Source organism: Tinamus guttatus, unplaced genomic scaffold (genome assembly GCF_059628265.1).
Source record: "Tinamus guttatus ecotype Peru unplaced genomic scaffold, ASM5962826v1 Tinamus_guttatus_pri_ptg000048l, whole genome shotgun sequence".
NCBI lineage: Eukaryota > Metazoa > Chordata > Aves > Tinamiformes > Tinamidae > Tinamus > Tinamus guttatus.
The window spans coordinates 12,590,649-12,608,922 of NW_028288582.1; the positions used below are offsets into that span (position 1 = coordinate 12,590,649).

The 18,274-nt window shown below is 42.7% G+C and overlaps 1 protein-coding gene across 1 annotated transcript in view; it reads right to left on the minus strand.

Moving 5' to 3' along the window:
- The window catches only part of RIN3 (Ras and Rab interactor 3), a 63,860-nt gene that overhangs the window by 32,895 nt on the left and 12,691 nt on the right, over positions 1 to 18,274 (minus strand). Inside the window, exons 2-3 of the mRNA XM_088539760.1 lie at positions 11,717 to 11,903; positions 7,385 to 7,499 (exon numbers count right to left, since the gene is read on the minus strand). Coding sequence (XP_088395886.1) covers positions 7,385 to 7,499; positions 11,717 to 11,903 — 302 coding nt within the window. The remainder of the gene's footprint in view (positions 1 to 7,384; positions 7,500 to 11,716; positions 11,904 to 18,274) is intronic.

Consider the following 18,274-nt stretch of genomic DNA (forward strand, 5'->3'; position numbering starts at 1 on the left):
CTTATTTTGCCTCAATCGCACACTCCAGCATGCAGCAATTAAGGAAACATCTTTCTAGAGTAAGCTGAAAAAATGGGTTTCTGTGATGGTGCTGCAGCATAGGGTGACCTATCAGAGTATACAGAAAGCATATGGGAGAGCCTGAATAACAACGCTGATGTTGCAATACTGAGTGAGGTGAGGTAAGGTTGCAAAACCAAGTGCACAACAGGCCAAGGACCTCTCTGCAGCCCGGCAAATCAAGTACTAACTCAGGGTTGTGGAAACCTTAAAGATGGGCTTGTTTAGGCTACCTGCTTGAGCCTCAGCAGCTGCTTGTGCCCAAGTGATGATGCCCATGACTGCCCTGGGAAAGGAAGTCGCCCTGCTCTGCAGGGAGAGGATGGAGTATCTCCTCAGCACGGGGCCAGGACTGCTCCGCCTGCAGCACGTTGCTTGTCTTTGATTTGGGTTTTTTTTTGTTTGTTTGCCTTTTTATTTATTTATTTTTTTTACTATTGCCCTGGGCAATTTGCCCTCAGCTTTGAACCAAGCTCCTACACTTCCCTACGGTGCTTACCACCTGCCTGCGGGCTCTTCTTGCACCTCCAGGCAGCTCTGCTGGGCTCCTGCCTCTGCAGGCAGGATCTATATTGTATGTATATTTAATAAAATATACCTTCTATAGTCGACCTGGAGCTGAAGAGGCTTAATGACCTTTCTGGTCAGTGGAGAAGTCCCCAGGGTGGTTTGTGTGGTGGTTGCCATGGCATTCCCCTCTTTGTCTGCTTTATCACTGAATAGCAGCAGCACAGGGGTATCAAAATTAAATAAATAATTTCTTTTCACTCCATAATATCAGGGTTAGTTTCTCATCTATTCAGAGGAAGTCAGAGCTATAAAGGGTCCTACCCTGCTTTCCATGCCTTGGTTAAAATGCTGAGAATTCTTCTTTCTGGTGCTGAAAGCTGCGGGGTTCCCATTGAAGGAGTCCAACTGTTTTGATTGCAGCGACTATTCAAAAAAGAGCTATGGTGCCATCACTGTGGTAACAGAAGTAACTGAATGCACTTGCTATTGGACCCTTCTGCCTGGTCTCTGATAAGCAACCAGTTGACTCCAGAGGCCTGGCTTGGAAGGGAAATAGGACAATGAATTACTTGTTGGCTTTGCCTAAACCAACTGAAAAGTTCCTTTAGCACCAGTGCAAAAACAGACTATAATCCCAGATCAAAACAGTCCAAAACCAGACCAATGTCTTAGCCCACAGCTAGCTCAACTGTTTGACATGCTGAGGAGCATTAAACTTCAGCTATGGGGCATTCCTGGATCTTTTAAAGGGTGTGAAGATATCTCAGATGAGCTAATACAACCAGAAATGTCCACTGATTAAATAGACTGAGCACATTCTCTCCTTTCCTCATACACAAGGCACCTACCAAAGAAAGGAAGGCTATTTCCTTGGAAAGATCACAGGAGGAACACTAACCTAGGAAATATTTAATTTTTAATTATTCTTTTTCACCATCATCTATAAATTTTAGCCATACTGGTCTCAGAACATGAGTCTTAGAGAACAGGAAGTACTTTTTTCTGCTCTGCTGAGGACTCCTTCTGAGAACTGCTCTCTGCCATGAGCATGCCTGAAGACAGGCTCCGTGTCCCTGCTTAGTTCCCCCTCAAGGGATCACAGGAGCATTTAGGCTGGAAGGGTCTTCAGGAGCAATGAAAAATCTCAAAGTGCCACTCAAATAAATGACTTCATCTTAGAAGTCAGTGCCATGAACATTAGCACATATTCAGTTTGTTCAACATATTCAGCACATTAGCACATATTCCATATGTCATAAAGTTCATTCACTTTAGCTATGAAGTGAATGAGTCCATCTTTCTGTCCTCATTTAGTACCACAGATTTCTGTCTTTTCCATCTTCATTCCAATTCAGAAGTGACCAAGAGAAAAGGCAATTAAAATGCATTGTAAAAACGGAGGTGGTGTTTTCCTTTGTTTTCTGTCATCTGAGCCTTAGAGAGCTGCATCTTTTGACTTTTTCTCTGCATTTTTTTTTAGCAATAGAACATTCTCTCTCTTTTTCAAAAAAAAAAAAGAAAAAGAAAAATGCGATCTACTTCATTCCACTTCCTGATTCAAAGAGTCAGGCTGTTAGCAAAAAGACTTGCAAAACCGAGAAGGCTATCATAAAAGTTGCCAACACTTCCACATAAATATTCATACCACAGAAGTCATCTGCACAACTTGCCACTCCCATTAAAAAAGCTAAATAGTGAGTGGGACACAGAGCTATCAGCAGGGACTGAGCTATCATCACATTTTTCTCATGAGCTCATTCAAGTAGCACTTTAGTGCATCACATATGTTAAAGTCTGCCTGACCATGCCATGCTATGACAGAAACAAGAACTTTCATCTTCAGAGTGGATTATTCATCCTCAGCATCATATATTAATAGAGAAGTAACAAAAACAAAGGAAGGAATTCTGCTTTTATTGTCATGGAGCGCTTAAGATTTTACTCCATGTCCCAAGCAAAAAACAGGAGACAAACTGTCAGCTAAAGCCTGAATAAACTCAGAGCTTTCTTACAGGACTGTCCCCTGTGAAGCACCGTGCTTGACAACAGAGTCCTACTATCAAACAGGCATGAAATACAATAATAGTGATAAAGATGTTTTTAAAACACAAGCAGCTAAGCCAGAAAGTGGATGAGGGAAAAAGAAGAAAATAATGAATCACTTGGAGGGCAATGTGACAAGCAGGGCTGATAATGATGGCACTGAAACCCTGGAACTGGAAGCAGAAAGTTAACAAATGCAGGGGGAAAGAAGCTAATACAGATTTCAAGGGCGATAAATTTTTGCAGCCAAGGGTCACCACAGCAACAGCTTCAACACCTGCTTCTTCTACCTGTGGTCCCAGAGGAAAATGTGCCGCAGTAAAGTTTTTTTTAAGGGAAGGCTCAGTGAGCAATTTTCAGTAGTTGGTGTCAATATGGATAAAGACTGAAAAAAAATAGCTGTTTAAATTTAACTTTAAATATCGAGGTTCCAACCTTGCATCACTTCTACCCCTGGGTAGCTTTGAAGTCATGTACCAGGATTACAGGAGCAGACGGAGGAACCAAAATGGGTAATTCTTTGCTAAGTTGTGCTTACTACAGTTTATTATGTTTGATTACCTGAGTCTCCAGAATCCCTCTCTATGGAGGACCACACGGGAAATTCAGGGGAAGTAGCACAGGATCAGCTCTGGTGAGGCCGCACCTGTAGTACCATGTCCAATTCTGGGCTCCCCAATACAAGAGAGATACGGATCTGCTGGAAAGAGTCCAGTGTAGGGCTACAAGATGATTAGGGGAGCACCTATTTCCCTGTGAGAAAAGGCCAACAGAGCTGGACAAGTTTAGCCTGGAGAAGAGAAGACTGAAAGGGAATCTTTTGAGTGTACACAAATATCATAAGGGAGAGTGTCAGGAGGATGGGGTCAGCAACAGGACAAGAGGCAACTGGTACAAACAGAAGCACAGGAAGTTCTGCCTGAATTTGGGGAAAACTTCTTGACCGTGGGGATGACTGAGCACTGGAACAGGTTGCCCAGAAAGGCTGTGGAGTCTCATTTTCTGAAATACTTAAAACCTGCCTGAACACAATCCTGTGCAATATGCTCTAGTGACCCTGCTTGTGCAGGGGTCTTTGAGTAGATGATCTCCAGCGATCCCTTCCAACACCAACCATTCTGTGATCCTGGTGATTCAAAGAGGTTGCATAAGAAAATAAGTTAGAGGGGCCCCCATGGAGCCAGTCGGAGCTACTCCGCTCTGTGCTGGAGCCTGTGGTTAGGCTACCACAGAGAGGTAGTGTAATTTTTACATGGTGTTATCTCACTTTACCATCCAGCAATCAATATTCAGTACTGGTTGATTTGGCAAATTAGTTCTATAGTTATTTCTATAAAAATAATAGCATGATGTTTACTCTGTTCAGTTGTAATTATTGCTCCTGTTTACCCTTCAATCTGTGTATTTGTTGAAGAATCACATCCTCTTTTTCTTGGTATAGAAGAGGGGAAAAACGATTACTACTTACTGCACACCAAAGCATATGTGCAGCAGTCCAGAGATATGTATGGTGAGCTCACGTATTTCATGAAATCAAATTAATTTCAACTATTATTGATAAGATTTCCAAGGAAAATGAAGAGTTAAGCTTAATATATGATATTAGAACATTCTTCAATTAAAGGACCTTACTTTTGTGACACAAGTATTTGTGACTGTTGGTGTTTATAGGACTAGTAAATATTACTATCACTGTCTACACCAATTGATCTATCACTGTCAGCTGCTTCCACTGAACTCTCAATATATTTTAGTTCAACATCTCATTAACATATTCATGCACGTTTACACCAGATTTGTTTCTTTTTTAGTACTGCTGCAATATCACGGATGGCAGTAGAGTATTTTCTGTACAGATAAAGGGAAAGGAGAATCAGGATCTGAGGTTAGGACTTGTTATTTGAGAAGAGAATTTGAACAAATGAAATTACAGGCTAAAACTTAGCTAAGGAAGTAGTGTTCAGATCTTGAGTGATTTGAGGTTACAGCTCAGGTTTGAAAATAGGCAGAAGTAACGGCATGCTATTAGAATCGAGAGTACCCAAAGTAGTTTAAACTTTAGGAGAGCTTGAGAGATATCCTCTAAGACTTACATCTCTAAATGGAGGAAATCTTGTAACATGCCCTCTTTCTGGAAGATTTGCAGTGTTGTGGTGAATCTGAGTGGGAGGTATGCAATTCTTCAGGTGGAGAAGCAAAATCAAGAATGCACAAGGAAGAAACAGAAGGTAATTTTTAAAATTCAACCTCTTTTTTTACTGTTTCATGACTTGAAGGCCTACTTCATGAAACACATTAAAACTCCCATGGAAAAAAAAAAAAAGAAGAGTTTTAATTTCTTGATTTTTTTTTTTACCTAGTAAGTTCTTTGAGAAGTTAAAAAAAATCACGGTTAAATCGTCTCAGAAATTATACTTCCCTAAACGTTACATCAAATGTCAACAAGGCAAATCAGAGATGGGGAAAAGAAAGAGAAAAACAATGATCCACTCTTATTCAGTGGAGCTAGAGAACTTCCTCTTTTATGCTTCAGTGAATGGACATTCCTATATGGATCTCAGAGGTTGGACAGTAACCCAAAATAACATCATTAGGATACTGTGGAAAACTTCCTCACATACCCTTGGATAAGCAGCATGAGATGAGGCTTTTTATAAAAAGTTGAGGAGTAAAACTTGATGCATATGGTAAAAGAAAGAGATGGACCCAGAACCGTCATGCCACTGAGCCTGTGGCTCTTAAAGGATATGGCTTAAAGGATATGTGCTTCTTCATGTCACCTGTGAAGCTGTGACTGCACTTGGTCTCCATGAGGAGAGCAAGGAATAACTGGCAAGGTGCTCCAAAATAGAAAGCTGGGATGGGTTGTGATTTGAATTTTAACTGGGAGGGAGGATTTCTGTAAAATCAGAACTGTACATATGTCAAAGCAAATTCAGCTTTCAACTTGCACCTGAAAACATCCTGCTGAGAACAATCAAATCTATGGAGTTACAGATGCAACAGAGAGAAAAATCTGTTCCTGCTTTTTCGTACTCTTTAGAAGGAGTCAGCCGTCAAAAAGGGACTCCAGGGGGCTGGTAATACAGATCCTTGCTTACGTGCCAAGTGAGGAAGGAAGTCTTAGGAATAGACCAGCAAACCAAAACGTCTTGTTCCCAGCACAGCTAGGGACAGGCGTTCAGAGGGTCCAACAGCACAGGAATTACAACTAATCCTTTCAAAAACCAGAGGGGGACAAGCACTGCTGCATTTAGGAGGTAGCAACCAAGAGAATTCACTTCCCAGTTTGTGATCTTCAGTGGGAGCCTGAAGCCTCCTTTCTGTAGGATCAGAAAAACTGAGAAGGGACTTTTTGAGATTAAAGACTGGATGTGATGCTCAAGAAAACCCTGGCAGGCTACCACAGTCTTCATGCCATATAGCTGGCATATTTTACACACCTTCAGGAGGAATAACACTGCATTTTCAGTAAACATGCATTCTCTGGCAACATAACATCTTTGATCTACAGTTACCCAGCACATGTATTCAGAAGTATCCTAAATTTAGACTTACATTATACCAGTGGAGTGTGAAGCAGACTTTAATAAGCTAACGCAATCCAAATTTACCATAGTATTTAAAAAAGAAACTCAGATTTTAGTTTACAATCTCTTAATGTGTTCTGACAACATATAATTTTCTTTCCTAAGAAAGTTTAGAAAGGAGTTAGAATTATACAGAGAAAATAAATCAAAGTTAATCTTGCAGATTTCTCGGACACATCAAAATTTTACTATCTCACCTGCAACAGGTACAGTCCTTTGGCTTTACTAACAAGAATTCACTCAGTATCATCTAAATTCAAAAGCCAGGCTACTTACCCTAAATGAGAAAGCAAGCAAAAGCATGACCCACTGTGTTACTGTTAAACACAGCAGTGTGGAGAACTGAGACGCTATCTACAGCTCAACAGTGCCAGGACTCAAGCTAAAAATAATGTGAATGTCCATGATAGGAATGTACCATCTTCATGGCTGCAGGAACCTCTTCACATAAGGTGGCATTTCTCTCTCTTTTTTTTTGCTTAACAGAACCTATTTTTTAATTATTCTGCCCCACTTATTTTGCAGCTGGTCTAAATATGCTGTAAATTGATTTAATTTCTGTTCCTATTAGAAAGCCACACCTCTGGACACATGCTTTGTGTTAAGTTCATGAAGAGAAATAGCAAGCAAATTAGTTTGAGAAATGTGCCACAAAACCTTTCTAGTTAGGCTAACTCATATCAAAATTTTTGTACCATATTTTACTTTGCCTGTATTCTAAAGAATCAGATTTTATGCACAAGATAAAGCAGCAAATTTCTATAAATGATATTTTTAGGTGGGCAGAAATCAAATTCTCAACTTTTATCCCCAAAGAAAAACTCAATTAGTCAAAAAGTATTTTTTGCTGTACTGTGCAACACCTAAACTGTAGGCCAACTTAAAATAAAGAAGAAGATTTTTTTTCCTTAATCTTAACATATAAATTCTTTCTTAATCTTAACACATAAAGTTGTGGCAAAAAGTTTGCACTGCATATCTGCAAATGACAAGGTGCAGAACCGTGGGGGAACTGAGGTAAAGCAGCTGCAGGAAATATTAACCAAGCTACACTGGAAAATCAAGATCTGCTGCCAGTCATTAGAGGAACAGTCTCATTTCAAGCAAGATTACATAAGTACTTGGTGATCAAAAAAAGAAGTCTAATTAGAACAAGAGAAAAAAGCTTGTAGAGAACTTACTCGATTTTTCTTCTTTAATATTATACTCCAGCACATCAGGAGCCTCATTTTGGGCTGGCAGGCGGACTGCAAGGACCATGTTCTTCACATTACTTTCTTTCCTAACCAAAAATATCTGAAAAAAAAAAAAGAAAAAAAGAACCAGGTGCTTAGCTAAATAACATGAGCTTCTGAGTTTATTTTATGTCACTGGCAGTGAAGTTCTTTATCAGTTCACTCCACTTTTATATTATCTTATTTTAGCTTCATTCCACTCGGTCAAATAATGACTAAAGGGACTTTCTCCTTGGGTGAAATTCAGACTAGTCAAGGAACCAATAAAATTTCTGTGCATCACTGATGTCGCACTCAATCTTAAGGCAAACCATGTCACTAACTGAGCAGTATGAAGTCGTACTCACAGTTTGTTGAATGAGATGCCCTAAATCAAGCAGAATTCACCCTAGAATGTCTCAATTGGGCCTTGAAAACAAGTGACTCACTTGTACGTGTAGAGGAAAAGGACTGAAATAAGAGTTAAAAGTAAAGTGAAAGGCTTTGATGGACAGCATGTCTCATAGCAGAGTAATATCATAGGATCATAGGACAATCAATTTGGAAGGGGCCTCAGGAAGTCTCAGGTCCAACCTCCTGCTCAAACAAGGTCAGCCATGGGATCAGACCAGGTTGCTCAGGGCTTTGTCTAGTTGGATCTTGAAAGCCTCTGAGGATGGAGATGGCATAACTTCTCCAGGCAACGTGTCCCACTGCCTGACTGTCCTCACAGGGAGGTGTTTTTCCACAATATCCAAACCCTCTAATTTCAAATGTATGCCCATTTCTTCTTGCCTTCCAACCATGCACTTCTGCAAAGAGCCCAGCTCTGTCTCCTCAAAGACTTTCCTACAGGTACCTCAGTGGGGAGGCTGCTGGGAGATTTCTCCAAAGAAGTCTCTCCTCTCAGCTGAATAAGCCCTGATCTCTCAGTCTCTCCTCAAAGGACAACTGATCCAGGCTCCAAGCACCTTGGTAGGCTATGCTGAACTTGCTTCAGGCAAGTTGTAGTGGGGAGCCAGTACAACTGTACTGGGGAGCCCAGAACTGGCCATAAAATCTCAGTGTGGTCTGATTTAACAAGTGCTGAGCAGTGGGGAATAACCACTTCTCTCAGTCTCCTGCCCATGCCCCTGCTCATACTGCCTTGGGTGTTGTTGGCCCTTGTTCCTCCTCGGGCACATGGCTGGTCCGCTCTCAGTTCACTGCCTATAGGCTCCCCAGGGCCTTTTCAGTACCAAGCATGTAACACTGCCAGGGCCTTGTTCTGCCCAGGGGCAGGATTTTGCAGTTGTCCTTGTTGAATTTCATAAGGCTATTATCAGCTTCATTCCTCCACCATGTCTTGGTCGCTCTAGATGTCAGTCTTGCCCTCGAGTGTATTGACTGGTCCCAGAATCACAGATTGGTTCAACCTGGAAAGAATCTCTGGAGATCATGCCGAATCCCCCTTACTCAAAGCACAGTCACCTAGAGCAGTTTGCTCAGATCTGTGTCCAGTTGGGTTTTAGATGTCTCCAGGAGTAGAATCTCCACCTTGGTAACCTGTTCCAGGGTATAACTGCCCTTCTTTACAGTATTTTTTCTCATGATTAAATGGAACTTCTTGTATTTCAGTTTGTATCCAATGCCTCTTGTCTTTTCACTTGGTACCACAAAGAAGAGTTTGTTGGAAATGGTGATTGTCACTAGTGGAGCCAGTACAAAAGAAAAAATAAGAGAGGGGGAGAGAGAGAGAGAAAAGAAAAGTAAGAAGAAAAGAAAGAAAAGAAAAAAAAAAAAGAAAAAAAAAAGAGATATCATCATTCCTTGTATTACATGAGCTGCTAGGAGTGTTTCTAATTACAGTTCATTGTCAGGGATATTTTTAGCTTGTACCTTGAAGCTGCAGATAAAAAGACAAAGTAATCTTTACACCTATATCTTCTTTGATAGCAGCTTTGGCAGCAGATAATCAAGGTATTTTTATAAAAAATGAATTAAAAAATTGGGCTAATTCTAGAGTCTGGATATTAATACTAGAAAGGAGATGTATGAGTCAATAAAAAGTTTTCTCAATTATTATGCAGTGGAAATCTACCAAGAAAGCTTTAATCTCTCAGACAGAGGAAATAAAAGATTCTGCCTAGAAGCCAGGTTCTTTCTCTGCATGACACCCAAGCATAAGAGCATCTTGTGTTACTTTGAAGCCTCTATGCTAAACACAGCTTTGGGGCAATCTTGCAATCTGACACAGTGCCATGGCCTTGACCTCAGCCATTAGTAGGAAACTAAACCCCCATGGGCTCAGATTCACTGAAAATGTGAAGAGAAATCAAATGGGATATAAGTGCATGGCAAATAGGTGCATGCCCTATTTCTTATATAGAGCAGCTCTGACTTTCTATGTAAGAGAAGGGATCTGCAGGCAGGAAAAAGCCCTACAAGTTCTCTCTGCCTCAGATCCTACTGCCTGCATAACAGAACAGTTCCTGTAACCTACCCTGAGAGCCCACTGCGACCCTTGGGCATTAGGCACATCTATTTTACATTGCATTCGTCAAGTGTTTCATTAGAAATTAAATTCAAACAAGGAGAGAAGTGAAAGCTGGAAATGAGTCACTTCTGTTTTCTGATGAGCAAGACTGGTTTCCATGGCTCCAAAGGCTAAAATCGGACCATTGCTATTAAGATGAGAGGGAGACAGGTTTTCTGAGTTGCACCTTACCATGCTGCCTGGGTCAGGACTGGTAGACAAATGAGTCTCTGCTTTTATAACTAGGGAAGGGAGAGTCCTGAGCTGGTTCAGCTTTACATGAGTTCTAGAAAGCGTGACGACAGGCAAAGCAGAGCCAAGCACAGTGCTTAGCACGTCAGAAAGTGCTTCCTGCCCCTGCCGTGGGATACCTCTGACATTCAAGCTCTTCCTCTGCAGCTGAAGATTGAGCCTGAGAAAGGCATGAGCAGGAGGAACAGAGACACAGTTTATTGCCAAAGCTGCTCAGAGATGCAGATCAGCCCTGCCAGCAAGGACTGGCAAACAGCAGAGCAGGCTCAGGACCATACACAGCTATTTTGAGGACAGTCACTCAGGTCTCCCTTTATAGTCAGCACATAGAAATAGAGACTTCTTGAGCATAATTTGGCAAAATGCTCTTATTTGAGAAGTTTGGTTTGGGGCAAGGTAAAACGTGTTGCACTACCACGCTGCCGCTCCACCAGCAGTGGAGGAGGTCCAGCTGCCTCAAGTCAGAGCAGATGTCTGTATAGAAGGCAATTCAGCAAGATGGGGGAATCCCACGGGAGGCTGTCATTCAGTTTATGCTGGATATTAGCCCTGCCACAGATTTTTTTCATGACTCAGCATAGGGGTAAGTCCCCAGCTGCTCAGGGAAGGAGGTGCTCTGACATCACCTTGGTTCATTTGCCCTCCCAAAACCCTACCAGGACAGCTACCCTTTATCATACCTTATCACTAGCACCCCAAGAATGGGGCACTCTCTTTCCTATAGAGCAGTCCTGATATAAGCAAGCTCTGAACTTTGCACAAGCTTGCCTTTTTCTAGCACAGTCTGTGAGGACTAGCTACCAACTATTCCCAGATTTTCACAGCTTTTTCTTCAGGAATTGGCTTTATTACTCCAGATTAGAATAGTCAACACATGAACCTTGCCAATACTACTCTTCAGCCTAGCCTAACAGCAAGAACATTCTCTATGTTTTGCTCATCTGTGATGCTCTAATCCACTTGTCCACTTGAAGCTCTCCTACCCTACTGATTGCTTCAAAGCAATGCAAAGCAATGCAATGCAAGGAAAGCTCTGCACATTCCCCTGTAAATCCCTGAAGATGGGCTACATGTGAACATTCAGGGTCCCCATGTGCTCTCTCTACAGTTAATCCTTGTGCCTAGATAAGATACATTAGATAAGATAACTTAGTGAGGAATAACTGAACTCTTGTGCCAGGCCATTAGCGCTAAAAATCTCCACACCTTAGGGAATAGTATGGCCTTCTTTAATTCACACATCCTTGACTAGGAAACAGTCCCTTTTGCAGCTTAAGCTTCACCCTCTCCCCTTTTTTTTTGGACTGTTCCGTTCTAAGATTTCTTGCTTCAAATAAAACGTGTGCAGAACTATAGGGACATACTGCAGGAGGGTATGTGACAAGGTGCATGCAAAGATCTGAAAGCCCAGAAAGAAACAGGCAGCGGAAACATAGAGTCTACTAAATATTCTGATTCCGCATGAAGAAAAGCAGTGCATCTCCACTGAGGGCAGGAAGTGCTCGTCTGAACCAAAAGCGCTTTGGACTTACCCCTGCTGCTTCTTTGCCAAGTATGGCCCCAGCCCGTTCTCGGCTCATGTTCAGCTGAAGCCAGACAGGGCAGGTTTTGATGAGTTTATCAAGGATGCTGATTCCTGGAACGGGGAGGCAGTTCCGCAGGGCAGTGCTCGAGCAGAGCTGTGTCTCTTTTCCCTCTTCGCCAGAGTCCTTGATTGCGCTGAAACACAAGAGAGTCTGCTATAAGCAGGGGTATGGACAGATAACTATGGCGGTAAAATGCAAACCTAGAGCCGTGCACAGAGGCACTTGCACACCAGGGGAGCTCCACGTGTGGCATCAGACCAAGGATGACTTTCCGCAGAGGCCCCGGGAGATGCATAAGCCCTTTGCTAAGGGATACAGGATCACGCTGCTGATGCACACCTGGGTTTTAGACTGCAAGATGGCAAGTGTTTCACACTGAGCTTTGTCAGTTTGGGCTCGTTCTACCAACCCTTCCTGTGCAAGGGCATCTAGAAAGGGAGGTGGATGCACAGAGGCAGCCAGCAGGACTAGCAGAGTCCTGGGGCTCCCATCTTCCAGCCAAAGGATAAGCGCAGCCGTTTGTGGCCGCAAAGGGTGGCACTGGAGGGTGCCATGTGGTGGGAGAACCGGGCCCAGCAGCTGGGAATACAGGCACGCTGAGCCACAGAGGCTGTCTAAAGTCACAAGGGCCGTGCAGCCTGCAGCTCATCCCGCCTCCGTGCTGCCGCCAGCATTGCCCTGCTCACGCAGGAGCTGTGCGGAGGTGCAAGGGCCGTCCCTTGCCCTGCTCCTGGAAGAGACCTGCCTGTAGGAGTCGGAGGCTTCTCTTGTGCTCGGATTTTTGGCAACCACCTTCTGCACCCCCTGCTTGGGTCTCCTTGGTTAGCCTGCAAAAAGCAGACTAAAACTTCTGTACCCACCATGTAAGAACAACCCTGAGTCCTCCTAGCTCCACTCATGATTCTGTGCTGATAGGAGCTGGCTGCTGCAAAGCACAACGCTCCACACTCTGCCCAGCACCCAGGCAAGTGGGGCTGATGAGGAGGGTTAATTAATACCAGTGCCATGAAGGATGCAAGGAGGAGGTGTGCTTAGGATGCCTTCAACAGTAATGTATCCACTGTAGCAGAGGGAATTTCACTTGCTAATTCGCAACAGAAGAATAATCTGAGGTCCAAGCCCCCATAGGTTGCTTAGCGTGACCTAGGCCATCCTGCAGGACAGGCCCTGATGGACACAAAAAGTGTGTCCCAGGGGAGAACCGGGGAAGTTCATGGATAAACACTAGAGGGAGCTTCAGGAGGGAGAAGAGGTCTTGATTTTCCTGTCTTTCCTGCAAGATTTGCCATTTGGGCCAGTTCTGCACACATAATTAGAAGCTCCAGAAAAGGCTGCATGGGAGCTGCCAAGTGACAAGGGAGGAGCTGTCCTGTGACACCACGTGCTCGTGACACCCCACTGCACCTCATTCTTCTGAGCATGTTCTTAGCTGTGCAGCAGAGGTAAGAATATTGGAATTAGGCTGTTGGGAGTATGAAAGACCTGGGACGTGCTCCCTTTTTAATCCCTGTCTTGATCAGAGAAAGAAAGAGCTAATACTATTTATTTTTAGTCCCTGCAGTCCAATAGCAGACTGGAATGAAACGTCGGTTTCTGGCCGTGGCTCTGATTCAAGCAAGTATTTATATATTGCAGCCAGTGGAACTATTTGTGCTGAAAGGTTAGTGCTTAAGTGCTCTATTGGATCAGGCTGTAGAGACAGGGGACTGTCTTGTGATCCATTTGATCAACTGCTTTCAAAAAATATGTTAAAAGTGAAGAAAATATAGAACATATAAGAAATAATACATTTTTATGTAGCAGTTTTGCCGTTTAGATGTCCAAGCTGAAATGAATAGGACTCTTGCTTTTGACTTGGTGTTAAGTCTTTTAAGTTTTTTTTTATATACTTTTTTTTAAAGATACAGATCTTCAAGCATCTACATTTCAAATAAGCTCAGATTTAAACTTCTGAGAGAGTCCATTCAAAGGCCTAATCTAACAGAGCATACTTATCCCAAAAGTTAGATTTTACAAAACGAGCCTTTTAAATCCCCAAATCAACAGTAAGATTTTATTTTTAGCAGAATCTTTCCTTTTGCAATTCCTATAGATAATCCTTTGTAGATAAATACACATTCCTCTGCAATCCCACTTTCTGGTTAAGAATATTTGTCCATAGAAACCTGATTCCGATCAATCCATTTTCCTTGTCCTAACCAAGACAGTAACAGTGGGAGGTTGTGCTGAAAAAGGCAAGGAGAAATCGGTGAAACACCTTCTTTTCAGATGGGATAAAAGCCTAATTTGTCTCATTGCTGAGGAACTACCTTTTAGATACACTAGCATGAGATTTTTAATCAGTATAATCTGAACAAAAATATAAAGTAAAATGGAGTGGAGGATAAATTTTGGAAGTTAATACTATTCATCTTCCTATCTTTCTTTCCAATAAAAACAAAATAAATGCCTAGCAATCATATGAATGGAAAGCGTTTGCTAGATGGCAACATTTCACACATTGAGAAAGACGTAATGAGCTGAAAGGTGATTATAACAAAAGGTATTTATAACAAGGTATTTATAACAAAATGTTCCATAATACTGTTAGCAAAAATCTACCTTCCCCAAAATTAGTCACATAAGCCTGAATCTGATTTTGCCAGTGATGTGTGAGGCCTGGATCCAAAGGAGGTCAGTGGTGCCAACATCTCGCTGGGCACCGGGCTGCAGAGCCAGCCTCACCTGCCCCACTGACACTGAACTTTGTCACCCATTAATTACCTAATGGGGAGAAAAAAGGGCCGGCAAAACAAAGATGCTCAGGAATCCCATCATCTGGGGGAAATGTATCAGCAAGGCTGAGGAAAGAAAGCAAAGTTGCTTGGACCCAGAGGTGAATGTCGGACCCAGCATGACATGGGCACGGCAGACTTGACACAGCAGTGACAAGAACAACGAACTGGCGAGAAAAATAATAAAAGAAATCTGAATTTGCAAAGCATGTGGCTACATGTAGGACACATCTAAGTTTTGAAGGCTGGATGCAAAACGGAAAATTGTTCCAAATTTAGAGATAAAATAGTTGAAAAGTCTGAAAATATTTGTTTTAATGGAAAAAATGTCATGATTTGAGTGTGTGGTTTTTTTCAGTACAGATACTAAGGGCTGTGGGTGGGCTTTTTGGGCAGAACAAGAACTCAGCAGCCTCAGGGCTGAGAGCCCTGGCGTGGGGCATCCCTGCCATACCAGCCAGCCCTGCCAAAGAGGAACTAAGCAGTCTATATGTGTACAGGTGGAGGAAGAGACAGACCAGAAGAAGGAGAGATTGTGTTCAAATGGAGAGACAAGAATTATTAATGAAAGCATAGGAAAATAGGGGAATTTTAGGCTAGATGCTTCCTTACAGCAAGTTATAGCTGATGAACGATTAGTTCCCAGGAGAAGAGGGAGAAAACTGCATTGCTCAAATCCCTTAAAATGTCATGTTTAGAGTAGTAAAAAACACTTTTTTTGGTCAAATCCTGTGCTGGAAAAGAAATGGGAGTGAGTGACCTCACAGGCCTTTCCCATCTGTAATGCTGCAGCCCATGACACACCAGTTGACGCAGGCTACAGTGCCCATACTTGACTTCTTTCCTGGGTACAGCTGTCACAGAGATCCAGATGCCAGGCTTTGCGAGTGCTTAATCCAGCAATTTAATCTGGCTCCATAGCAAATTCTGCTGTTTGCTGCGCAGAGAGGAGGGAGCCCAGGCAGCCCCCAGGTTTTTGCTGCACTGCTAATTGCAGGGGTTTAACGGGGCCTTAGCAGCGAGCAGCCAGCCTTGGCTCTTTTGCTTGCTCAGAATTCATGCACTGGATGATTTTTTAAGCCCACAGTTTTCAGAAATGACATGCTGTCTGGCCAAATCTTTCCTCCTTCTCACACAGGCCTACAAAGCCCTTTGACTAATAAAGGCTCATTTTTGCTATGTGTGATGTAAAGACAGCCCTAAAGCTGCCTGCTCCTCATTTTTGTATTAAGTTCTTACTGCAAAGCAGGATTAAATCTTGCAGCCACTCTGCTAAATTGAACTCAGTTGGGACACAGGGTGCCTGCACGTTGCATACTGATTGGCACAGGAGATCAATTAGTTGCTCAGTGATTAAATTTACACATCTGCACCAATTTGGCAGAAGACACCAGGTGCTTGTTTGGAAGTAATGGTAACGACAATGGTAATTTGAATTATTGCACAGTAATTGCACACTGAAATGATACAACCACCAAGTTTCATTTCTTCACCAAAAAAAAAAAAAAAGTCACACCTGCCAGCTGAATATCCCAGGAAACGTGAGCACTGCAAGGGGCTGAAATCCACTAAACATCATGCAAGCTTAGCCATACCTTGGCAATGGGTTTTAGGACACACCCACAGGTACCAGAGCCTTCCTGGCTACACGTTACACAAGTTTGGCCACTCTGGACTTTCCAGAAGCAGCTGAGACACATGGAAAGTGTGTGCAAGAGCAGAGGGGGCTGCCAGAGGAGCTAGGTGAGAGTTTCCACCCGGGTTAACCCCAAAGCTGTCTGATGAGCAGCTCCAGTTCCTGCAAGCAGCCACCAGCAGGGCTTTTTCCACCATCCTCTTTGCTCCTGCACATTTGCAGATCTTGTCTGTCACCCAGACGGATCTGAGAACGTGCATCAGGCACCTGCTGGTAAAGACTGAGGGCCTTAGCTTTGTGTAAATTACCATGTGTAAAAATTAGCATTTTTAAAATTATTATTATTACACTTAATGTTTGCGTTTCTCTTCTGGGCTCTTTAAAGAAATTAAGAGAGAGCAAGAGCAAGGGTTTGCTGTGCTGTCCATAAGTAAAAACACTGTGAGATACTTACATTTGTAGCTGAGTGGTAGCACAAGTCTTAAAGTATTTGCTAACTGACTTGTTACTGAGGGAGAAAGAGGGACAAGTGGCCCTATGTTCCCTAAAGAGCAACTCCGCACCACAGCCACCCTGTGGGTACCTGACGGAAATGTCCACAGCTCAGGACAAGCCACCGTGTGTGGAAGGAATCTCACATACATGGAAACCTTTCAAGCACAGCCACACAGTTTACAAAGACTGTGAGACTGCCAATGCAAATCATTGTATCCCATTTTTTATACTGAACTTCATGCTGATCAAAAGAGCACAAAACTCTGAACCTAGCACCCTGCAGAAGGAATTATCAAGATTACAGGGGTAACAGCAGAAGTGACAGTAATAGACCCACATTCCGTATATCACTACCTGAGCTTTCAGGGTTTAGTATCACTTTCAATTAGATAGGATGATCAAAAATATTTGTTCTGCCACTTGTAAATTCATGTGCCGTTACTTTCGGTTTGCCTTGAGGGAAGTTATGCACTGCCTAATCTACAGTAAAATGCAAAATGAAGCTTTATGTAAGCTTACATCAAGCTTCGTTTTGCTTCCATCTTACATGTGGTCATTCCTCTTCAGTCCCATAAACCAGCTTGATTTCGTCACTGTGGTCAGTTCTGATCAAGTAACCCAAAATGGAGAAGAGGGATTCATTTAATTTCTACACCTGGCTTGGGTTATCATGCTCAATTCTCATTTCTTCCTTCAAACAGCTGGTGGAACTGAAGCACTGCACCCAATCCAGCTGCAGGAAGAGCCTGAGGGTCTATAAACTTGAGTTATTTCATCATAAAACAGAGGAAGGCTGCAAAGAAACACACTGAAAAACCCATAGCTAAGGTTGTCACCAATGTTAACACCAATGTTATCAGTCCTTCACAGTAAATTCAGACTTTAATAAATGTATTTAAATAAATGTAAATGTAAATAAATGTATTTTTTCCTATTAGACACAAGAGATTTGACAAAAAACAAACCAACAAAAAGGAAAACAGGACAATGAAATACCCAAAAAGCAGAGAGGGAAGAAAATCCCTGGGGTCTTCAGAGATCACACTCAGCCAATTGCTACCCTTTGCTTTGAAAGAAAATAAATATTTTCTTGAGGTCTGATGAAATGAAAGAGAAAAGATCTATGAAGTTAAGGAGGCCAGAGGATGTTCCTGCATCTTCTGAGATGAACAGAAAAGAACTGAATGTAAATTGGATAACAGAGATAACATGACAGCCTAATTCAGTGTGTCCCATAATGCAGACCTGCCTGTTCAGTAGTCCTACCTACCTTGCAGAGTATTTACATTATTGGTCTAACTTGGTGATGTACATGCAAGTCAGGAAGCAGTCTAATGCTTCTCGCAGTGTGGTCTGCGGACAGCCTGTGGTTGGCTGAGCGCTTCCTCCGGCTCACTACTTTCCTTGCCTCTGCTTCAGTGCTCATGTCCACTCGCAGTCTGCTTGGTCTTCGGTCTGCAAGGACCAGGACTTTCAGTTCAGCCTGGATTGCATCGTGCTGTTCCAGCTACCAAAAGGTGAATGGATAACGCAGATAAAGGGGCTCTTAAATTCTCTCTTTTCTTCCACTCTTACTTACAACCTGTAGCTCAGTAAACA